Source organism: Delphinus delphis, chromosome 2 (assembly GCF_949987515.2).
Source record: "Delphinus delphis chromosome 2, mDelDel1.2, whole genome shotgun sequence".
NCBI lineage: Eukaryota > Metazoa > Chordata > Mammalia > Artiodactyla > Delphinidae > Delphinus > Delphinus delphis.
In genome coordinates, this window is record NC_082684.1 from 4960607 (window position 1) to 4985124 (window position 24518).

General features: G+C 59.6%; 1 protein-coding gene across 2 annotated transcripts; it reads right to left on the bottom strand.

Moving 5' to 3' along the window:
• Positions 1–1771: 1771 nt before the first annotated feature.
• Positions 1772–9728, bottom strand: DLK1 (delta like non-canonical Notch ligand 1). Of its 2 annotated transcripts, XM_060003309.1 has the most exons (6): positions 9512–9728; positions 8241–8304; positions 7596–7726; positions 4545–4686; positions 2380–2659; positions 1772–2154 (listed from the first exon to the last, which is right to left on the bottom strand). In XM_060003309.1, exons 1-6 carry the CDS (start codon positions 9576–9578, stop codon positions 1912–1914), a joined length of 927 nt encoding a protein of 308 aa, XP_059859292.1. In that variant the 5' UTR covers positions 9579–9728; the 3' UTR covers positions 1772–1911. The 2 variants fall into 2 exon arrangements, with proteins under 2 accessions (XP_059859292.1, XP_059859291.1); XM_060003308.1 differs by having other exon boundaries at positions 1772–2659.
• Positions 9729–24518: the final 14790 nt, after the last annotated feature.

The window sequence follows — 24518 nt, forward strand, 5'->3', positions numbered from 1 at the left end:
GGTGATGGGGGGGGGGCTGGCAGTGGTGACAAGGGTGGTGAGTGAGGGAGACAGGGTTTGGGGATTGAGGGTGAACTGTGGGGAGGAGGGTGGAGAAGGTTGGGGAGCTTTTAGGGGTTTGGGGAGATGGTGGGAGGGGGGTCACCTGGGGGGGCGACGGGACTGTGGGGTGCAGGGTGATCAGGGACGAGGCGACGAGGGTAGTGGGGGTCTTGGGCTGGGGATGATAAAGTGCCTGGAGTGGTGGGGACGATGTCTTGGGTGAGACGTCGGGAGGAGCTTAGGGGAGATGAGGGTCGGGCTCTGAATCAGGATGAGAAGGGACTTGGGACGGTAAACCGGTGGCTGAGAGAGATGAAGTCAGTGGTCACGTGATGGCGGTGACGCGTGTGGGTGATCTGAATGACCGAGATGACGTAGGTGATGATGGCTTAGCAGGGTGAACACAGCAGGTAGTTAATACTCCATAAAGCTAATATAGATTCTTATCCAAATAATTTAAGAAGCAAAATATTCCTAACTGGCACTCAAGCGCTGTTTAGCTGCCCAACTCTAAGAGCTGGAAAGCTAAACAGAGCTCTGTCCCATTTCCTTCTATTTTTTTGCAAAAAATATAGATGCTCTTTTTTTAAAAAAAAGTCAAAATCTATCACTAAGAAGCTGGCTAGGTCTTTGGGGATCTGAGGGTTATTAATTGAGCAACACAAATGAAATTCGTGCTGTGTAGGCCAGGTCTGGCACCACTGTGGGCACAGAACGAGAAAACGCCCCACGAGCGACAATTTCCGCTAAACCCTGTGAAAACCTTGGTGAGGGCTGTGTTGCTGCTCAGATTCGCCGGGGCACTTGTGGTTCAAGGTGCATTTACATTCCCTAACCTACAGGGTAGGAGGCAGGTATACGGTTGCTGGGCCTCTGGGGAGGTGGGTAGATAGGCAGGTGGCGGAGGCGCTGCCGAAGGGGCAGCCCCTGACCGCACATCGTGACTCAAAGGGGGCGATCGTTTCCAGATGGGCAGTGGGCCAGGAGGCTCCCCGCTTTGAGAAATGCAGTTACAATCCATCGCAATACATCAAGTGTACGTCCAGGATAGGCCCGAACCTTCGGATCCCAGGATGAGATCAGTGTCCGTCAGATCCTGATTGTTTAGGGTCAGGGACTGTTTGGGCTCATCACCCCCTCGTTCCTAATTCAGAGTTTGAGAGCAAGAGAGGGGCCTTGGTGGTCACTGTGTTCAAGCCCCTGCCTGGAAAGGGGCTGAAAGGGCAGCCCGGGGTGGGAAGGGGACTCGCCAAGGATCACACAAGCGAGTTAGTGGCAGGGCTGGGATCGGGTCCCGACCCCCGCCAGCAGCCAACCCGGGGTTCTCTCTCTGACACGCGGCCGCTGCACTCTGCTGGACCTCAACTCAATCGGAAAGACTGAAGGGCTTGCGGTGTTGATGTGAGTGCGAGTCGGAAGTGGCGTGTGAGAATTAACGAACGAAAGAGATTTTAGCCCTTTTCACAGTGGTTGGTCATGGCAGCAATCGTAACGGTTTCACGAGGACCCTGTGGCCGAGACCCCTCGGAGAGGGACGTCGGCACAGAGCCCTGGTTCTGTTGCCATGTTTTTTTTTGGTCTTTTTGATTTTAGGTTTAGAGTTTAGAATAACATACTTATTTCTCTTACTCGTTTAAAGATGACATTATTATTACCATTATTTTTTTTTTGTATCATGCATTAAGAAGGGAGAAAGCGGATTCTGGCATTGCGTTTGTCACACTGCAACACAAAGGTAATAGAGGGAAGCACAGCGTTCACCAGATTTGACACAAAGGAGAGCAAACTCCACCACAAAGATGAGAACAGACCGCATATAGTGAGCTCTGCGGGACCCCGAGAACAGAGAGGGGCCGCTGGGAATGCTGCCTAGATCTCCTCGTCGCCAGCCTCCTTGCTGAAGGTGGTCATGTCGATCTTCTCGGGGAGGATGATGTTGACGGCCAGGTCCTCCCCGCTGTTGTAGTGAAGCAGCAGGTTCTTCTTCTTGCGCAGCATGTGGTTGTAACGCAGGTTGGACACCCAGGCCTCGCACTTGTTGAGGAAGACGATGCCCATGGTGCCCAGGACCACCAGGCTGGTGAGCACGCCCAGGATGGTGAAGCAGATGGCCTGACCCTCGGAGAGGAGCGGAGTGCTCTTGTTGAGCTCCTTCATGGACACCTTGAGGATGCGGTGCTCGGGCTGCGGCACCGGCAGCTCGTGCACCCCGGGGGTCAGGCGGTACGTCAGCCCGTAACCGCTGGGCAGACGGGTGACCTGCTGGGGGCCCGCCGCGCGCTTCCGGCCGCAGATGGGGCCCGTGAACTCGGGCTTGCACAGACACCCGAACCTCACCTGGGAGTGCTGCAGGCAGGTGCCCCCGTTGAGGCACGGCTCGTTGGCGCAGGTGGACACCGGGCGACTGCAGGTCTTGTCCATGAAGCCAGCGGGGCAGCGGCAGCGGAAGTCGCCCCCGATGTCGGTGCAGATGCCCTGGTTCTCGCACGGGTTGGGCGTGCAGCTGTTGGTCACGATCTCGCAGAAATTGCCTGAGAAGCCAGGGGGGCACAGGCAGGAGGCATGGGAGGCCCGGCCCTCATCGTCCACGCAGCTGCCTCCGTGCTGGCAGGGCGAACTGCAACACAACAGGGGGACACGGTAAAGGGCCCTCGGGCACTGAGCTAGGACAGTGGTGCCGGGAGTGGGGACGGACGCTCCGCTCCCCCTCGTGCCACGTGGCAAACCTCCTGGGGCCCGACAAGAGGGCAGGTGCTCAGAACGCACGAGGTGAGGGAGTGAGAGCCAGCCAGGGGGGCCCCGGGGAGCACCGGGCACCATGACCCCTGCCTGCGAGGGGCTCCGGGGCCATCCGAGGTGGGAGGCCCGCCCCCCGAGTGGGGTGTGTGCCTCACCCCCATCACGCTGCCAGCCTGGAACATGCCTGACCTCCCGAGTCAGGATGCCCATCTCCTCTCCCACCTCTTAGGCCATCTCTCCGACCAGAGGCCTGACGGTTAGTCACTGCACAGGTCGGGAAACTGAGGCTGAGAGAGGCAAAGTGAGTGACACCCCAGGGCTGCAGCCAGCTGCCCCCGTCAGCTCCGTCCCCAGGCCGTGGAGGCCGAGCAAAGCAGGGCATCCCTCAGGGTCTCCCACCTCCACCATCCCCAGCCCCTCATTATTATTTTTACGTTCAGCGGAGTGAGCCTGCGGGCTATTGTACAGGAAACCCTTGGGGACTCTCAGAGTAAAAGAAAACGCGCTCTGTCTGCACCGGCTGGAGCGGTGTCTGTGCCCGGCTGCTTAATAGTGGCCCATTCACCCAAGTACAGCTTGCAGACCGAAGCCGTGGGCTCAAAGCGGAGCGCACACAGCATTTAATGTAAGTGCTTTTAAACGAGCAGACCCTTTGTCATCTGATAAATGCCAAAACTCCGGGGAAGAAAGGGGCTCCCAGCGCAAGAAATCAGCATTGCTGCTTCAGGGATGAGGGTGGCATAGGAGCCGGGGCTCTGAAGGAATTTCAAGGACCCTGGGCTCTATTTTGACAGACTGGCTCCAGTCTGTTAGAGAGAAAAGCAAAATATTTTAAAGGTCTCGCTCCGTATTTCCCCTTCCCACCAGCAAGCAGAAATGGAGTTCTGAGCCCGCCCAGGACACTGATCTTGAGATGCTGCAAGAATGCTGGTTCCTGGCCCTTGCGGCTCGGGGCTCTCTGCCCCACCCCTGGAAGGCATTTTACACTTTGGTTTCCTCACGGGACGGGGGCGCCCCTACCCGCAGCTACTGGCCCAGGCCTGGAGTCTACTTTGAATTCTCGCCTCTCTCGAGATTTCTCCTGGTCTCCGTTTAAGCCCCCTCGGAGGGTGGGACTGGCTGCACGCACTGAGCAGATAAGGGCCGGAAATGGCTGAGCTGCTGGGAAGCCTGCTCAGAGGCACCAGAGAGGCCAGGGGCCGTTCCATCTGCTAGGCGCGCTGCCCAGAGCCCCAGAGCCCCCTCCCCACGAGGGGAGCTGAGGGCCGAACACCCCACCTTCCGGGGCCCCGTGCTGGCTGCAGCCCCCTCTCCCCACCTCCTAAGACATCCCAGAAAACCCCAAAGCAGAGCCTACCAGCTCCCCCAAACCCGCCCCTAAAACACGGTGAGCGGGCTTCACAAACAGCCTTGGGCGCTGCCGAACTCTGATCTCTTGTTATGTCGCCTTTAGAAAATTATGCAGCTCGAGCTCTGGTTCACAGTCCCAATCTACTCTCATTCACACACATCAGGACTCGGGAACGTCAGGGGAATATGAAATCGCCTTCAGGATTGTTTGAAAAAATTATGGAAATGACACTCTCCCCCATAAACACCCCGATCCAGGGCGGCCCCCCACGGGGTGCAGGACGAGCACTTACTTGGTCTTTTGTCAGGCGACAGGTCCGACTGGGTTAGGCTGAAAGGGTCTTTAGGGGGTGTGAAAAAGGAATCTAAAGCGGCGTTTATCAGAGCACACATAGCCCGGAGAGAATACTTACCCATTCATCACGCAGGGCCCGTCCTTTTTCTGGCAGTCCTTTCCTGAGAATCCAGGGGCACAGGAACACTCGTACTGGCCGTTATCGAGGTTCACACAGGTTCCGTTGTTGGCACAGGGGGTCGAGGCGCAAGCCCGAACGTCTGTGGGGAGAGAGAACCAGGGAGATGAGGGGGACACAGACGCTGGACGGAGAGCATCCTGGGTGGGGACAGGAAGAGCCCCCTCCGTCTGGTCGAGGGGGACCCCGTGTGGCTGCCGAGATGTCTCCGCTTGTGTCCACTGCCAAGGGCCACCCAGCGGGGTCCTGAGGAAGAGGGTGTAGCGACCCCCCGAACCCTGATATAAGTAAACAGCTCAGGGAGCTCGAGGGTCACAGAGACAGAAAGTCACGGCCACTCACTAATATTCAACAGGCCAGCTGTGCCCTTCTGCTGGCGCCAGGTCACCTCTGCGGTCCAGCCACACTGACCTTCACCGCAGACCCCTTCCCTCCCCCCAAAACTGTGCCGAGCTGAGATCTCCTAACGGCTGCCTCCCAGACAAGTCTCTTGTGTTTGAAGGGGGTCCTTGCCGCTCGGGGGGCTAGTGCAGCCCAACTGTCAGCAACGTCAGCTGCCCTTCATACTCCTCCATCAAAAAGGAGCGGGGGGGGAATGAGATGTAAAGCCCCCTGTCGGGAATGAAGAGACCTGGTTTAGACCCAGCGCCGCCTCCACCGCTCGGTGGTCTCTCTGAACGAAGGGGGTCCGGGATAAAAAGGCTGCATCTTTTGAAGGCAACGCAGTGAGAACTATTGAGTGCTCGCCTGTAAGCACGGGTTTCCATGAACGCTGGTGTGTTTCCACCACCTCCCGTCACGCACGCTTCATTATTCGGGGCTCAGCAAGGCAGGGACGGGCTGAACAAAGGGGCCTGGGTCAGGGGCTCTCTGACAGTGGAGCCCCCAGCCCCCAGGCCTGGCCAGGGAGAGACCCTTTCTGTGCCCATCTCCAGCCGGCTGCCGAGTTCAGCTCCCTCCTCCCCCCACCGCCCCGACTCTGTGCCTCACTTTCCCCAGTTAGAAAAGGGGGGGCTCTCCCTGGCCCATCTCTGAGAGCCCCATCAGCTTTGTTTATCTACGACCCGAGCTGCCGCATCGGCCAAACAGAAAGCCAGGGCCAACCAGAGACGCAGCGAACGAAGGCAGCCTGGGTTCGGGTCCCCGGGGCTGAGGCCACACACGTGCAGATTTATTCCCTCTTTTCAAGAGCCCCGCACCCTCATGGAGTAGATGGCAATCAATCAGGAAGGAAAAGCTCGCACGCCAAGCTGATGGCTTATCCCGAGCACACGAGGCGCTCCTCGGGAGCCCGGCTTGGTGCGAGGAAACATAGAGGATTTATCATTACGGGAAGGCGCCAGGCGTTCGCACGCAGCGCCTCCGTGGCAAGCTTCTAATTCCCTGCTCCGGGCTCTCCTGTCAATGGGGATCTTAAATTTAAGCTGGAGAGCTGGCGACCACCCTACTCCTCTCCCACGGCGTCAAGGCTCGTGAGCCGAGGATCAGCCCACCTTCTCCTCTCCTGGGCCTCTGACCCCAAAGTCGGGTGGATTAAGCCGCCACCGGGAGAAAGCTGCCGGGCGGGGGGCGGGGGGGGTGTCTCTGCCTGCCTGCCGGGGCAGCAGCTGTGGCGAGGACAGCCTCAGAGACGGGTGAAAAGGGAGAGGGCCGGCGATTACCCGGAGGGCTGTTTCCTCTGGACCCAGCCGTCCCAAGCTTTTGTCAACCCAGTGGGGAAGGGACCTTTTGTCTGGAGAACTCCACGGGGGGCGTCTTGGATTAGATATCAGAAAGAGTGGGCTCCAGGCTAAAAGCCCTGATCCCGAATGGTGGCTTTTCTGGGACCCCTTGGGTCCCCAAAACAGCTCAGAGGTACTTCAAGGGTGCAGAGCCCAAGCTCTGTTGGCCAGAGCGTGAGTCAGCTGTGGGGCAAAGCCTGCATCATGTTGGCTGGGGAGACTTTAAAGTCCCGAGACAACGTGATGGGGGATTTTGAACGCCCCACTGCCTTGGCTACGCGGGGCAGGGGTGCTCGCGACGTGCTCTTAGGTTTTTCTTAACGGGAGGGTGTTAGAAACAGCCTCAGATGAGAATGAACCCATTTCTGGGGCAGAGGGAGGGGTTTTGTAGTTGGCTGTCCCCCCAACTTCTTAGGTGTCCTGAGCAGACCCCTTTGCTTCCCGAAGCCTCAGTTTCCCTACTGGTACCACTCGTCTTTACTGACGCTGCCGTCGGGACCGAGGGACAGAGAGCCCGCGGCAGCTGCCTACGCTTGGTTTGCCTGGGCTTCAGGGCAGGTTTTGCCAAGTGAGAATGGGCTCGGGTGAACATTCTGCAGCCTGAAGGTGCAGCGACGGCCAGCTCTCAATTGCTCAGGGTAACGGAGGGCAAAGACTGCATAAGTTAACAAAATCAACAGATCACGCCAAGCTGCACTTGAGCTACTTCTCAGCCTTTCCCGACCCCCCACCTCCCCTTGCACTTGACCTCTTCCAGCACAGCCCCCGGCCCTGTCCCAGCGGCCCTGACTCAGCTCCCGCTGCGCCCAGCACTCGGCACCCAGCACCCCTCCCCGCGTCTGTCTGCTTGCTTGTTGCAGCATATCCTGAACAGCCTGGCGGGTGAATTTTATGGAGTCTTGGCTCTGCGACCCCCTGAGTCCTTTCCCCTCTCAGAGCTTCAGTGCCCCGAACAGGTTTCTCGAGGCTGTGGTCCCCACCCGCTCAGCTTCGCGTGGCGTGTTTGCGACTCTTTATTCAACTGGCAGCCCCCCTACCCCAGTGCCTTCCCTGGTGCTCGGTGCTGGCAGTGCAGAAGGGAGCAAAATGAAGTCCCTACCTGTGAGGAGGCTCCCAGCACCAGCAGGAAGTGTATAAACAGATCATTACCATACAGAGCGCTGGGGTGTGTTGGGCTAAGGCAAGAGGGGGAGGGGCGGCAGCCACCAGGCTGGGAGGAGGTGGCTGGGGGCAGGGGGCCGGGGCCAGGGTGGGCGGGGCAGGTGCCAACCTAGGTCGCAGAGATGTCCATCCCAGCCGTCCTTGCAAATGCACTGCCAGGGCTCCACACAGAGTCCATTAACACAGCCGGGAAAGGTCACGCACTGGTCACACAGGGGACCCTGCCAGCCAGACTGGCACCTGCGGGAGTTGGGGAAGAAAGGTGCGGATGTATGTGGGGGGGGCAGGGATGGAGAAGGGGCTCCGGTTGCTTTCTGTGGAACCAAGAGCCCTCGCGGGTCTCTGCCCAGTGCCCGGCCGGTGGGTCCCAGGAAACCAATACCAGTCACCTGAATGGAAAAGCTTAAACAGGAGATCAGCTGGGGAGCAGGCAGAGGGGTCCCCGAGAGCCAGAGGAAGAGCTGCGTTTTGCCGCAGTGGCCTGCAGTGGTCTCACCTGCAAGAGGCTCTCCCGCCACCCACCCCCCTGAGAACGCCGTCCTGTCCCCGCCACCGCTCCCAGCATCCCCCGCCTCCCGGTCCTCTTGTCCCCCTCACCTCCCCCCACACGTCACTGGTTTCCTGCGGGGGCGAGGAAGCTGTTTGCTGCAGTCCAGGGGCCAAGCCCTCCCCGTTTTTTCTGCCTGACGTCATGACTCCCCAGAATTCTGCCCTGGCCCTCCAACACGCTGCCTCTGGGGAGCCGCTCCATTACCTGCAAACATTGTCATCCTCGCAGAATCCATTTTGGGGGTGGCAGGCCGGGAAGCATTCAGCTCCTGAGGCACAAGAAAGGTTACACCATTCACCCCACGAGGCCCTGCAGGCTGTGGCAGAGGCCACGACGGCCTCCCCGGAGGCAGCCTCCGACCCTCTGTGGCTCTCCCCACTGGGCACACGGTAGGCACTGCATCCCAACCCACGTAGGAGAAAAATCTCCGCATGTCCCTGGTTATGGAGTGACCGCAGCCCACTGCCCAGCTCCCAGGACCAGGTCAGACACCCAGGGTCCCTCCAAGAAATTACAGACGCCAAATCCTAAAAGCAGGAATGAGGAGACAGTGAACGAGAACGGAAAGATTCTGACCCCTGGGCACTCGGCCAGACCCTCACTTTTGCCAAGTGAGCTAAAGGCGAGGGGGGGTGGGGCCAGATTTTGAGGTATTCAGCTCTGGGGAAGCCCAGACAGGTTCACCTGGAGGGCTCACAGGTAAGGCGTCTGGAGTTTTTAAAGGTTAATCCCAGTTAAGCCAGGCACCCAGGTCAAACTCCCAATTTTCCCCACGCCAGACTCTTCGTATTAAAAAGACGAACAAGGGTTTTGCGGAAAAGACCGTAATTCTGACACTACTTAGAGATTCTGACACTTTAATAGGCACCTACTGTGTGCAGTGCCTGTAACTCCCGCCAGCTTTTCAGACAGGACCCCCCGTCACCACTGGTGCAGCGGGCTGGGGGACCCTGCGGGAAGGGGGCAACTCTCTCGCTGTCAGAGACATATGGCCGCCACAGACAGGAGTGTCGCAGCCCCTCACCTAGACAAACGCCACGCAGGAGGGGCTCGGGCTGGGCTCCCAGCTGGCAATCTGAGGCGACGACGGCAAAGTTACCCCCCCACAGGCCTGTTCCCGAACGCACACGCAGGGACCCCCCGAAGTTGAACCCCAGAGCATTTTCACAGAGGGCTCCCCAGCATCACCTCGTTTCTCCATACCTCCTCTCTGCACACCGACACCCTGCGAGCGCCACTTCTGCGGGGCGGGAAGGGGCCGGGGTCCCACAGCTCCCCCGCCCCCGGGGACCCCAGGGCCGGGCTTGGCATGCGAGGGTGGCAGGGAGGACCAGGCAGGCGCGGCGCGGGGCTTAGGATTAGGCGGGACGGGCGGAAGTCGGGGCGCGCGGGACGGGGCGCGCGGGGCACGGCGGCCGGGGGGGCGTCGCAGGCTTCCCCAGAGGGGGCGCGAGCCAGGCCGCCGGGGGGCTCACCATGGGCACTGCGGCCGAAGGCCAGCAGGAGCAAGAGGACGGGCAGGAGGGCTGCGGTCGCGGTCATCGCGGGGCGGCCGGGGTCGCGGTCCCGGGAGCGGCGCGGGCGCGGGTCCGGCTCCGGGCGCCGCGCTGGGCTTCTGGTTGCGGACGCGGAAGGGGGCGCGGGCGCGCGGCGAGGGGAAAGCCAGGGCTGCACCGGTCTGCGCGCTGCGCTCTCCGCTGCCGCCGCCGAGCTGCCGCCGCCGCCGCGCGCGCCGCCCTTTTCGTACCGCCGCCCCCCCGCGGCCCCCGCCCCCCGCCCCCGCCTTCGCGCGCACTGGGCCGGCGCCGGCCAGTCCCGGTGACCCCCGCCCCTCGCGGGGCCGCCCCCCACCACTGCGGCGTCCCGGAAACCGGCTCGCGCACGCGGGGCACTCTTGGCTAGACGGGCACCGGTACCCCGCGCGCCTTTGGCACACGTTCCCCCCACAGGACGGCTCACGGGCGCGCACACACGGGCCCGCTTAGGACAAGTCGCATGAGCTAAACACGGGCTGGGCCGTAGACCCCAGGAAGACGCGAGGATACGCTCGGAATACAGAAACACGCACAGAAACACCACAACACTTATCGCCAAGGTCCCGAGCACGCACGCCATGGCTCACGCACCCAGAAAAACCCAAACGCACGCTCTAGAGACGGGGAAAACGCACACTGTCGCACACGCACCGGGAAAAACACTTATGAGGAGCCTTAGGCACCAACACTCGTAGCCATAAAGACGCAGGGAAATGCAGACACACTCGTAGCAGCACACAAGGCAACCCCGACACACAGTGCTACGCCACAAACGCACACTGCAACACACGCGCACGTCCTAGAAATAGTCGGGAGCGCCACAGGCTCAGTCATAGGCACGCAGAGGGGCTGAGGACATAACAGTTATGAAACCCTGGACATCCGTCAACATGTGCCCGGCCGTCCACACAGAGGCACGTGCACAGCCACGTGCACACCTGAACATGCGAATACCCTTGTAAACATACAGACACCCGGGCACATGTTCAGTCACATACACCCACACACACGCAGTCAGGCCCTAGGCCTGCCGGAAGGCTCTCACACATCTGATATTCACACACACACACACACATACCCAGTCCCCGAAACTCACAAATCTCAGGCTCTTGGTTACACGCTTATCAAAACACGCAGGTACGGTCACCCAGCGCATACGGACGCGCGCGCACACACACACGCAGACCCCAACACATCCATCCTTGCCCGCACTGACACATGTGGGCAAGTTCACATGTGTGCTCACACTGACGTGCACGGTTGCACACCCGGCACTCAGCACATATTCCAGAACCACCGGGAGGCTTCTGGCCTCGGGTCTCAGGGAAGTGCGGCTGGGGGATGGTGACCCTGCCACAGACCCTCCCCCTCCAAAAAACTGCTGGTAGAAGCCCCCAGCCTGAACTTAGAGCCCCACAGTCTGCTGGGCTGTCTCCCCCCCCGACCCCTCTCCCTATCAGGGAGGTTTAGGGAAATGGGGAAGGACCTGGTAGGCGGTGGCAGGTGGCAGAAAGGGAATCAGAGGTGCTTAACCTCTGGGGAGGGTACCGGGAGGTCCTGACGGTAGAAGGATCTTTTGTGTGTGCTTCATTTGCATTGATTAGTTTGCACAGAGATGCCACAGGACTGGGAGTGGACGCCCACCCATTTCTTGGCCTACCCTGCCCACAGCGCTGGGGTGGGGGGTGATCTCTGCCACTATGAACCTGGGCTGGGAGGCCTTGGCCTTTGGGCCATCTCACAGTGCCCTGGCAGGTTTGAGGACAGACTTGCTGTCCTTGGGATGGGTTTGGGAAGTCAGGCTAGGGGGAGCCCGCACTTCCCACCCTGCTGGCCCTGAGGCCCTAAGTCTGCAACCCAGAAGCAGGACCTGCTCTGGGAGGACTCTTGGAGGCTGGAGGGAAGCCCCCTGACCCCCTTGTGGACGGCGCCTCTTCCCTGCTGTCTGCCGAAGACCCGGAAGCGGGGTCTGGGTGCGTTGGGAACGGCTTTGGTGACAGGCTGGAGGGCAGCAGTCACACAGTAGCCGCCCCGACCAGCTCCCCACCCCACATGCCTGCCTTTCCGTTACCCCATCTTCTTCCACGAACTCTTTCCTCAAGTGAAGAAACTGAGTCCAGAGATGGAAGGCCTTTTGCCCAAGTCCTCTGGGCTACGGCGGGAGTGGCTGGAGGTCCAACTGTCCACTGCATGGAGATGGCACGGCTTCTCTGATGCCCCCTCCCTCCGAGGACCCTGACCTCAGCCTCCAAAATTATCCTAGGCAGCGGGCAGATAGGGAGGGCTGCGTTCCCAGCCAGACGCTAAGGAGAAGCGGGGATATCAGGACCGAGAGGCCTGAGGTGAGGGCCCACCCCTGCCCTCCAGACCAAGTCACGAGGTGCCCCGTGGGGACAGCACAGAGCGCCAAGGACCCCCCTCCCCCCGCAGCCATGGAGTGTGCCCCACCTAGACCCCTCCCTTCCCCACCTGGGTCCCTTCCCACCGCTGCCCTCTCCAGTTCTGGAAAGGGAGGGAGGCCTCGGGAGGGCAGTCTCCCTCCACAGCTTCCAAGCCTGAATGTCAGGAGCTTAGGCGGAAAGGGCACTCCCCTGGCCAGTTGGTACCTGCTCGTTAATCCCAGCTCCATCCCCTGCCTGCTGAGCTCCGACCACTGCCACGCAGAGCCCAGCTTCCTTGTCTATAAACAGGGATGCCACACCTGTCCCCAAAAGGAACTCGGGTTTTCCTAAGTAGAAAACCACGGTACTTACAAGGCCTGGCCCCTTCCTGCCCTTCCTCCAAGAGCTGCCAGTGGGCCTCGGCCCCAGGTGGCCAGAGAGAGCTGGCGGCGGAGGGGGTGGGGACAGGGTCCTGTGGATGGAGCCCTCTACCAGAGCCCCCTGCAGGGCCGCTGCAGGGAGAGGGGTTCCTGCCTGACGGTATCTATAAGCCTAGAGCTTTCTGTTGGTTTGCTCTAGTCTCAATAAAGCGCCTGTAAATTCAGGAGACCTGAGATTTCTTTTCAGCAAGCAGACGCTGAGAAAGGGTAGCTGAGAAGCCATGGGGAGGGTGGCTGGTGACTATCGCAGGCTTCAAGGCTGCACAGAAGAACGAAAATGCCAATCGGGTCCCTTGGGGAGAAGTCGACTCCGTCTGCTGTTTGCAAGCGGGCCCTGGGGGCTGAGGAGCACAGGGCAGCCCCTCCTCTATCTGTGCAACCCTCCCCTCCCCTCCCCGCTGCCCTCCCCTCCCCTCACTCCCCTCCTCTCTGAAGTACAGGCCTCTGAGATCACAGAAGAGGCGAATAGCCCCCGCCCTCGGGAAATGCTTGACCCACCGGTCATCACAGCCTGGCGTGGCAGGCGGTCTACACAGGTAGCAGGGATTAGACCTGCCAACCGAGCTGAACTCTATCCTTCTGCTAGGCCGAGTTGGCTCTGCCTACTACTCCCCCCATCCCCAGAAAGCCAGTGGTCCTCTGGTAAGCAGGAACAGAGGCTGGGCTTCAGTCTCCCAGGGGGCAGCAAGGAAGCTGGTGATGGGTGAAAGTTTTCTAAGCGAAGCAAAGAGATGTTATCTCCAGCCCTTTTCCACGCCCCCTCCTCCTCTCCCCCTCCCCCCTCTCCAAACACTAACACGGCCCCCAGACTGCACCAGACCATTTTGCCCTTGATTAAAGACAGAATCACTGATCAGGCCAGCCCAGCAGGGTCCAGCTGGAGGGGCCTCAGAGACCAGCTAATCCTGGGCGTGCACAGCAGGGGCAAGGCAGCTGGGGCATCCAGTTCTGCACCCTGACTGGTCCAGTCCTAGTGGGACATTGTACAGCTGGGGAAACTGAGGCCCGATGAAGACTCACAGGAGCCTTTGTCCCCTCTTCCCCTCTGCCCCCCGGACGCTGTGCCTTCTCCATCCTCCCTCCAGGAAAGGGCACAGCTGCCTGGCCCTGCCGGAGATGCAGCTCTTCCCAAAGGGACGGCTCCTGTAACTAGGCGAGCCCAGTGCCCAAAATTCAGGGCACCTGGTTAGAGCCCTAGAGCTGAAATATCCTAGAGACAGTGGGGCCGTGGTCTCTCCGCCACCAGGCCACAGGCTAGGCGTTTACAGGCAAACCGGGGCTGCCTTCCTGCCTCTCCCTGACACCCCCGCACCCCCCAACCCCACGCCTGGGACTTAAATTCGGTTTTAGCCGAATCTCAGCGGGGCCTCCTCACAGCTGGGCTGGGTCAGGATTGCAAGGCCCACTTCAGAGATGAGCACACTGAGGCTTGAAGACCCCGAGACAGGTGTGCAGCTAATAAGTAGCAGAGCTGGGATTCACATCCGAGTCTACGGGGATTCCAAGCTCCGGGCTCTCTGCGCAGCCAGCCGCGGGGTAAGAGAGAGCAGGGCAGGGAGGACAAGTGGGAAGACACCGAGGACAGTCCCGGGACCCTGCTCTCCCCTCCTCGGGTGAGGGCGCAGCCCAGCCGCCTTGGAGGCTTCGGGGGCTTCTCGCAGTCACCAAAGAGCCACACAGCTGCCGCGATTACGATTCTTTTCCAAAGCTTAAGTTCATCTTTGGAGAGAGAAATTATCTTTTTTTTTTCCTGCCAAGGGGAGGGGGCTTGGGGGCGGAGACAAATGAGAGACACACCCGGGTACATTCGGGCTGGGCTCAAGAACATGACGGCTTGGTTTCAAGTTCAATCAGAGAGAAGCCTCTTCAGTCTGAAGTGGGACTGAGCTCAGCCGAGGAGGCGCACGCTCAGCTTCCGGCCTCGTGCGCGGGGCCTGGAGAGGCGCGTGACAGCGCCAGGCCCACTGCAGGGCTCTCCGTGGGGCTGCGGAGGAGCACAGAGCCGGCCCATTTCCCCGAGCCCCCCTGCGCAGGCCTGCATGTGACACGGGAGGGAGCACAGCTCCCCCAGGCCCCACCAGAAGCTCCAGGGAGGGAAGAATACAAGAGGCGTCTTGGTCTGGGGCCATATTTAGTGCTGACCTCTGCCAGGTCGCGCCTCTCCCCCGAGCAGAGCCAATTTCTCATCATGGATGGTAGGATTCAAAAATAGATTTTTCTCGCTTCCTTTCTCGCCGTTGGAATCGACATGGATGTCAAGTTCACAAGTCTAATTGTCTACGTCATCAATCAAATTATCCTTTTAAAGGGCGCCACTGAGTCACGCTGTGCGCGTGGGGGAGCTCTTGGGGTCCCCAGAAGGGTTAATGACAACTCCCCATCCCACCCCCATACTCTCTAGGTAAACTCACCCCCTCCCAGGAGCGAGCAAATCAAGACCAGAGGAAAAAGGAGTCTTTTCATCACTTAGCCTGTCTGTCGATGCAGGCTTTGGCAAAGAGCACAGTAATTCTTCATTCATCAGAAATTCCCAGAAGTTAATTTTCCGTAAAACAGAGGCGGACCTCTTTAAACGTAGTCATTTATCCATTCAGCATTGGCTGAGCTCCTACTGTGTACCTGGCGCTCTGCTGGGGGTGGAGTGTATACAGTGATAGACCCCCAGGTGGTCCCTCACCGCCAAGAGTTGAAGGGGCAGGGGAGACAGAGCGTTTACGGGCCTCTGACCCACAAGGGTGTGTGTGCTGGGAGAGCTGTGCACACGGGGGGAAGGGGGTTGAGCTCTTCTCTGGGGGGGGGGAGTGTGTGAGGATGCACAATTCTCCAGGGTGTGCCATTACGGGAGGACCTCTGGGTGTGCACACGTGTGATGGCTAAAGAGTGTGGGTTGTTCATTGTGACTGGGACAGGGTTAGGCTGGAGAGAGACCACGACAAAACTTTCAGCATTTTGGATATGAATCCTTCTGACCTATTCTTGAATGTTCTTCAGCAAGCAGTCCAGGTAACACAAACCCCCCTTTTCTCATACCAGGGTCAACCCAAGAACAAGAAACAAGAAACCCATGAACAAGAAAAGGACTCCCGCCTTTTCTCGCCCAGACTTGTGCCAAGTCTTGGGAACTGGGCTGAGCCGCCCCCAGTGGTCCCTGCTGTGCCCGCCCACACACCTTCCCAGGAGGGTCCAGCTTGGAGACCCTTCACAGGCACCGACAAAGTGCCCGGAGATCAGTGTAAACAGGGGACCTCCTTTAGCCAGTGAAGAAAACGTCTTCTCAAGCGCTGAGCCCCTAGAAGGAGGACACCCATCCTGGCGCCAGTTTAGGAGTTTGGGTGGGGGGTGATTATGGCTGGATCACAGCCTCTTTCCATCTCCAAGAGTCCGGGTCTAGGAAAAAGAGGCTGTGCATCGTGGCTCGGCCTGCCACACCTGGCAAGTTTAAGGACGTGAACACACACAGCTCTCGAGGAATTTAAGATGGTCCCGTACTATATTTATTCTCTTAACTTGTAAGAAAGCACGAGCATTTGCATTCCATTATATTCAAAGAATGTTCTTGGTGTCCTTCTGCATCCCAGGCGTTAGGGATCTCTGGCAAAAGAAAGACACTGCCCTGTGCCCAAGCAGGGCCCTGGGACAGCCGGGCAGGAGGTCAGGGCATCACCTATTTGTCCTCTCTCCCCTCCCCCTCCGGGGCCTTCGCCACCACCTGCCAGGTCCTCCCAGCTCTTGCCCCCTCCCCGCCTCCAACCCACCCAGGACTGGAAACCAGTGAGCCTGTGGCCTCCCCTCAGCCACCCCCCGCCCCCCGCCACCCAGCAGCACCATCCAGCCCGAGCACATCTCCCCCGCCTGGTGTTAATAGATTTTGCACGTGTGCCTGACCTCAGCAGGACCAGAAGCGCCTGCTCAGCCTTGCGCCCCTCAGCCGGCAGCCCACAGGGCTCCCCACAGGGTGTTTGTGGATTAAGTGAGTTAATGAATAAATGGATGAGGCACCAAGTGTCCTCAGGGGTAGCCATAGGCCCCTCGCAAAGGTCCTGCGTCCTAGCAACTGGCCTGGGCCGGGGCCCTGTCCACCCAGCACCTTCTGGCCATCCCTGATTGCTGCATTCTAGGGGTTGCTGACCCCCTCAAACTGGGCTTCCTGAAGGGCGGCCTCCAAGGTTGCAGTGATAACCTCACCTTGTTCCCTCCCCACCAGGACCCCCCAGTAGAATGTGGGGAGCAGCTGCAGTGAAACCTCAGCCGGGGCCCCCACTGTCACCTGCCCCCCTGCCCACCTCCCCCAGCGCCTGGCTCCTTGTGCCGCTCTCCACAAGCCTGTTCCTATGGTGACGCTCTGCGCCTCACCGGCCCTACCTAGCTGCCTGCAGCCAAGCTCCAGCTAAGGATGAGGGGCAGGGGACACCCAGCCTGAGCTGACCCAGCTCACCCCACCCAACACACGTGGGGTTTCTCGCTATCCCCAAACTCAAGCATGGTCTTCCAAGACGAGCCTTAATTTGATACCTGCACAGAAATGTCTGTTCCTCCTCCCTCTCCACCTGTAGGGGCTCCCCTATTAGCCATAGAGCTTGAGGCTGGGGCCCAGAGAGGCTGAGCCATTCTCCCAAGGTCACACAGCCAGGTATTGAATGAACAGGACCAGAATGTTGGTGCCTGGTGCCCCGCCAGGATGACTCTAAAAGTTGATTGTAAAAAGTGTTTTGAGGAACCTCCAGGTTCCCTTGTTTAAAGGGGTGCATCTGAAATCTGACCAGAAAGCCCACAGACTCAAAACAGAGAAGAAATCATGTCATGAGAATAGGATTCTAGCTGGGACGAATTTAGGGAAACAAGACTGGTTCCAGGGACAGCCGCACTCTCCCCCCACCATCATTCTCTTTCCTTCCTTCTCCCTGCCCTGTCTCTGGCCTGCCCAGCCATCTGCATGATGGGGTCCAGCTCTCTCTGGCTTTTTTACTCCAAAGCTGGTGTCCGGGTGGGAGACCCACTGCCTTGGAGCACCTGCCCTCAAGGACTCTCTGAAATGCTCATCTCCATTTGTCATCCCCAGGCCTCCTTGAAGGCCACCGCCATCCTGCAGTTACCATCTCCCTCGGCCTTACCTGTCCAGGAACACACAGACCCCAAGTCCAGGGGACTGTACCTCCCCAAAGGCTCTCCCATGCACTCCCATACCCCCATCCCAGCTGCCACCACCCTGGTCCAATCTCCCAGCCTCTCTTACCAAGCCTTGCATCAGTCACCAGTCCTCCAAACTCCAGCTCCCCCGGGTTTGTAGGGAGGGAGGGAGGGAGGGAGAGAGGGAGGACTCCCGCCTCTTAGAAACCCATTTTAGCTCCTCCAGGGCCGCACACTCAGAATTAGGCGCACAGTAGGTTCTCATTAAGAGTTTGTGGAATTGAATTGCACCATCTTATCAAGGCATAGATGAGGATGCATTTGGCAGGGATGGGGGACACCTTGGGGATCGGAAATGGTCTTTTAAAACCACTTTAAAAGGGAGCCCCTCTTCCCTGCAAAGATTTGCCTCCATCCTGTAGACGAGTTTCTTTTCAGCACCTTTTTCCTGCCTCTCTCCAATGAGCCAATTATTTCTGATTGTATTTTACTTAACTCTGCCTTCCCTCCATGAGCGGAGGGCAACAGCCTTCGCTGGCCACGCCAGCAAAGGGGCCCCGATTGATCCGTGCACACCACGGAGGGGCCCCCGCTGGTTCATTCTCACCCTGGCCATGGTGGGTTTTTTTCCCTCCTAACTAGAGAAGATACGAGGAACAGTCCCGCATTTGTTGTTTTCTGAGTATTTTCTCTGCCTAAGAGGGGGTGACAGGAGAAGGGAAAGGGCACGGAGGGCGGGTGGGTGAGCGTGTGGGTGGTGGGTGAGCTTGGGAAGCTGGTTCGGGCCCCCTGGGACGCTCTTTATTCCCTGTGAGGCTATAACCGCTCCGTGGAAGAGTTGGGCAGGGAAGGGAGGCTCTGGAGGGAAACCCCCACTGGGTCCCCAATAGGGGCTCAGGGCCCCATCCTGCCCCGCCTCTGAAATGAGGGTGCTAATGATGGCGGCAAAGGTCACTTGCCATCCGGGTTCCTTGCTCGCTGCCTTCCAGGCCCACGTGCCCTGAGGTCATGCCGTTCCCCGATCAGGCACCTGGATCCCTCCCTGGGGATCTGGGCCCAGCCTCGCCCTTCCCCACTTGGCTGCTTGAGTCAACAAGGAGATACAAACCGGAGGGCCGGGGAGGCTGCAGGATTCGGGCAGGGTCCCAGCAGGAAACAGATGGTGCATACAAGATGGTAGATTCAGGGAGACTTTAATAAAGGGTTATTTACAGAGATGTGGGCAGGGTGTGAGGGAACTGGAGGGATAACAGCAGGCCCAGTCACCCTGTGGGCCTAGGGGCTTAGGGGGTGCACTGTCACCTGAGCTCGAAGCGCATAGAGCTTGCTGGAGAGGGTGGGGCTTGGATGACCCCTCCCATCCATTGATGTGCTGAGGCCCTGGGGGCTCACCCAGCTGGGAGCAGAGGCCTGGAGCCACTGACGTAGAAGTTCAGGTGGGCCTCCAGGTGCACAGAGCAGGGGCCGAAGGACAAAAGGAAAAGAGCCCTCACAACCGGGGGCATGGCCGAGCCCAACTGCCTCCTTCCCAGTCAGGGAAACTGAGGCTGGAGAAGCCTCTTTGGGGCAGAGCTGGGATTTGAACCCAGGTCTCTTGGCTGGAATCCTGGCCCTCACTGCTCTGGGGTGTGTGCCTGCTTGGAGCAGTGCCCAAATGATGGCCTTCTGTACCGGGAGGGTCGCAGTGGGCCACAAATTCGGGGAGCACCCGAAACACCACGTGAGCTGAGCCACGCGCTGGGCTGGGGGCAAGGGGGGCTGAAATCAGCAAGAGCCCCGTGTTGGCAGAGTCGCGGCTTGGGGCCAGGTGTCAGGATGCGGGTAGGGCCAAGGTGATCTTGGGCAAAGTCTTTCCCCTCTCAGGCCTCAGTTTTCCCACTTGACGTTCTCCAGCTCTGACTTCTCACCCGTGCACATACCCTGCTGCCTGGGTGGTTGGAGGAGCCGTGGACCAGGTTGGGGGAGGTGGGAGGGGAAGGGGACGGTCCCTGTGGACTGAGCTGAGCTGCGAGTGTGAGCTGCAAGCACGGCAGCTCTAGGAGGGAGCCCGGGGCTGGGAGCTGCAGACCGTGGTGATGGAAAGTGGAGGGGTGACCCTTGGAGAAGGGGAGTCAAGAGATTCGGTGGGGAACGGAGCCCCGTGACACAGCAGCCTTTCAGCAATGGGGAAGGAGAGGAGTTCACAACGGAAACAGAAGACGCTGTCAAAAGGCAGGCGGGGACCAGCGACAGGCTTCCTCTCATCCAGTTACCCCATTCCCCCTCCTGGCTCCGAATTTCCAGCTCCTTTCACACATCCCCCCCGTCCCTCCTTGACACCCATAAACAGTCTCAAATCCCTCATCTTTGTAAATACCAAGGAATCCCCGACGCCAAGAGAGACAGCAAGTGAGGAAGGAGGTGGCCTTTGGTTCCCAATGAGGCAGGGACATCAGTTAAGACCAAGGTGGAGAGGTAGCCACCGGGATGGGTGAGGTGATGGGGCGGGACGGGGCAGGCTGCAGAGGGCGTGAGTAAGCAGTGAGGCATTGGAGGCCATAAACCACAGCTGTGAGCGGGAAGAAAGAGAGGGTGAGATGGGAAAGGGCTTCACTTTGCAAAAGGTTGTGTGTGTGTGTGTGTGTGTGTGTGTGTGTGTGTCTACATTTAAAGATGCGAAAGACTAGAGCGTGTTTACATTACAGGCAGACAGGCTGCAGATGTGGAGTGAGGGCGTAATTGATTAATTGAATGAGAACACGGTCTCTCCCCTCTGCGAGTTCCTGGCCTGGTAGGGAGAGGAGGATTTGAACTGACACCTCCGCTAATGGGAGACTCGCCATAATTAAATTACCATGTCCAGCCGCCGCCGTCTGGGCCATAGTAAGTGCTCCATGATTTCCCTCCCGGCGATACACCACGGGTAAAGGGAAAGCGCTCGACAACTGTCTTTACAGGTGGAGCGCCTGCGTTAATTAACAATTGTGCTTTTAACTTTCAAAGTGGTTTCACATGGATTTTATTTACTCCCCAGAACCCGGCGTTTGTCACGTTCAGCTTTAGATGCTAGTGAGCCACTTCGTGTAGTGCGAGGCTGGGGAGGACGGCTGATTCTCCTTTGTGCCCCAGCCATGTAGTAAGAGTCCAAGGCATGTTTGTTGAGTGAATACATGATGGATGGATGGATGGATGGATGGATGGATGGATGGGTGGATGGATGGATGGATGGATGTGTTGGTGGATGGATGGATGGATGGATGTGTGGGTGGATGGATGGATGGATGGATGTGTTGGTGGATGGATGGATGGATGGGTGGATGGATGGATGGATGGATGGATGGATGGGTGGATGGATGGATGGATGGATGGATGGATGTGTTGGTGGATGGATGGATGGATGTGTTGGTGGATGGATGGATGGATGGGTAGATGGATGGATGGATGGATGTGTTGGTGGATGGATGGATGGATGGATGTGTTGGTGGATGGATGGATGGATGGGTGGATGGATGGATGGATGGATGTGCTGGTGGATGGATGGATGGATGACGAATGGATTGATGGATGGACTGATGGATGTCACTGTGGAGTGTCCAATAGGAAAATTCTCTCTCTTGTCATGTGGGTAAACTGAGGCCTGGTGACCAGGGCATGTGGCAGAGTGCCCATCTTTGGAGGCATTAATGCATGACAATGATGACAGATCAGTTCAGGCCAAGAGTCAGTCATCCGCTGCCCCCAGAGGAGTCCTGGACACCCTCCTCTTCACTCCCTCTGAAAGGTGGTGGTGGGGGTGGCTTTAGGCTCTGCGTCCCCCCATCCATGGACGTGTTGACTCTGGGAGCCCCATGCAAGACGGCCTACTCCTGGGGAGGGTACTGAGTGCTTTGCCACAGGGCTTCTCCCCGATACTGTCACTGCCCCTGAGCCTGTGCATGAAGGCCAATACCTCATCCTGGGCTCCAAGGACTGTCCGTGAGCAGGACACACCAAACACTCACCTCTTTTTTTTTTTTTTTTTTGCGGTACGTGGGCCCCTCACTGCTGTGGCCTCCCCCGCCGCGGAGCACAGGCTCAGCGGCCATGGCTCACGGGCGCAGCCGCTCCACGGCATGTGGGATCCTCTCGGACCGGGGCACGAACCCGCGTCCCCTGCATCGGCAGGCGGACTCTCAATCACTGCGCCACCAGGGAAGCCCACCCACCTCTTTGACCCTGAGCCCTGGCTCCTGCTGGGCTGTTCCTGAAACGTCCACTCCTTGCCCGCCCCTCGGGGCCACCCCGTGCTGAGTGCCACCTCTTCCAGGGGGCTTTCCGTGAACGCCAGGCTCCTTGCACTTGTGCCGACCTGAGGCTTCTATGCAGGCTGCAAATGTCCGTGAGGGGAGGGGAGGGGTGCAGCAGGGTGGTGGCCACACGGAGCCCCTGCCCACAGCCCCTCAGCACCCAGGGGCGCAGGGCTGCTCTCCCACTTGCGCTCAGCGTGGACAAGCAGGGCTGGCACAGCTGCAGTGGCCGCCCCGTCTCCCTCCAGCTGGGCGACGGGCAGGACGTGGGCAGGGATTCCCCTGGGAGGAGCTGCTCCGGCTTCCTCGCGGTCGGGGCGCCTGTCTCGGCGGCTCCCTGGGCCTGCACATCCCTGTCACCAGTATTTTTAACTTGGCACGGCTTTTAATAAACCCTCCGTGTGTGGGGAGCGGTACATGATTTGAGAACTTGACTAATTAAAACACGGCTCTGGGGCTGCCGAGGGAAGCCTCTGTGGTTGGTTCCAGCCCTGGGAGAACCCTGCCCTCCCGGGGCAGCTCCACTCTGCAAACACAGGGCGCAGTGCACCCAGGCCCCAGAAGCCTGGGGCCAAGGAGCCAACAGGCCCCCCGGGGGTGGGCGAGTATGTGCTACAGCAGGGGGCCCCCACTACACACACCTCCCTGCAGCCTGGCTCCATCTCAGACCCCGCCACCTCCTCCAGACAGCCCCCTCACAGATGCACATCTCTCTCCCAGGGTCAGGCCAGAGGTGGGTCTGTCCCCACTCCCCCAGGGGCAGTGGCTCACAGCTCCGTGGCCAGTTGCTCAGCCCCTGACGGCCACACTCCTTTACCATCGTCGTAGGCCCCGGGGGGAGTCAGCCGGCCAGCTTGCCACCGGGCAGCCTACCATCCTTCCTCTGAGCTCGGCCGCCTTGGTGGCCCCGTTGGACCTGTCCATGCTCTGCTCCCCACGGGATGTGGGGAAGCATCCCTCCTCCTGCTTTCCCCCCACCTCCCAACCTCCTGGGCCTCCAGGTCACAGCACCTGGCCCTTTCCTGCTCCTAGCCCTGCCAGGGAGATGCACGCTCGGGGCCAGGAGGGTCTCTGGCTGCTGGGGGTGCTCCCGAAGGACAAGAGTGCCCCTCCCCTCTGTGGGAGTCTGTGGGGGAGGAGTGTCCCACAGAGGCAAACAGTAGGCGCTCAATAAATGTCAGAGAGACCAGGGTTGGTTTTGCAGAAAACCAGTGCAGGCGATCACCTTCTATATGTGACCTCAGGGATCACCCTCCCAACCCAGAAAGTATCTACCTTCCCCCCGGACTGATGACCACCCCACCGTGCACTTCCAAAGTTAGCAGGTGGAATGCCGGCACGCGGTCCCACCCACCACTGCCCGACTGGTGCCTTGGAACGGGGCTCTGGAAGCCCACCGACCTCAGTGGCCACATCCGTAAGATGGAGCTAAGGACCCCTGCCCCGAGGGCCCGTCTCGGGCTCCGGCAAGGCCGTGGGGCTGGGCTTGGAGGGAGAGCTGGGAGCAGAGCGCCTGGACTGGACTATCACCACTCCTGCTAATTGTTATTACAGTAATTAGGAATGTGCCTGCTGACCTTTGGGGTAACCGAGCCTCTCTCAAGGGCGGGAGAGCCTTCCTGACAGGCGCCCCCCCCCCCTCAGAGCCTGGCCACCTGCTTGGGGGCGGCCAGGCGATGACTGGCCAGTGGGCCGGCCTGCGGGCACCCCGGAGCCCCCGATGGTCACGGAGCTTCCCCGGTTCTGCACGCCGCTTCGTTCTGCCTGTGATGGGGAACGCTCTCTGAAAAAAGCGCTTGGCCCAGTTCCCGGCTTCCACATCTGCCTGCCTCCGCCCCAGCCCCCCCTCGCTCGTCAAGACAGAAGCTGGCGGGGAGGGGTTTGCAAACATGAATCGTGGCATTTATTCGTATGTTCTCTGGCCCCGACTTTGTAAAAACATCTGCGGGTGACTCTTCCTCGAGAGAAGGGAAGCTGCTGGGTTTTTTCTCCGGGCCTTGCCGGGAAAGAGGCAAACCGGAGTGCTGGCAAGCTGAGCGTGGAATCAAAACGGGCACATTTCTCGGGGTATGTAGTTACCAATTAATTAGCAAGTCCGTGACCAAGGGGCCCAGCAAGGCGGCCCAGATGCCACTGCGTTCCTTCACATGGTCCCCAGGCCCGGGGACAGGGGCGGCAGGCTGCAGACGGGCCACTGGGAGTCCACAGGCTGGCGGGGAGCAGCCTGTGCAGACACATGGGTGTTCTGGGCGAGAGTGGCACAGAGAGCCGTCACCGCACCTCCGCCCAGGCCTCAGTTTCCCCCTCCGTACCCGGGGGATGGTCATGACAAAACCCAAAGACCGGGCTTCCCTGGTGGCGCAGTGGTTGAGAGTCCGCCTGCCGATGCAGGGGACGCGGGTTCGTGCCCCGGTCCGGGAAGATCCCACATGCCACGGAGAGGCTGGGCCCGTGAGCCATGGCCGCTGAGCCTGTGCGTCCAGAGCCTGTGCTCCTCAACGGGAGAGGCCACAGCAGTGAGAGGCCCGCGTACCGCAAACGACAAACAAACAAAAAAACCCAAAGACCATCTGGATCCTGGTCCACACTCCCGTCCCACAGTGCTGCCCATTTCGAACACCTTTGTCACGCCTCCCTCCTTTCCTTTCACCTGAGGCAAACGAGGCTGGCAGCGAGGGTCTCCCAGCCCTCTGTCCCCTGCCAGGGCCAGCCTGCCTGTCCTGATGTCATAGCC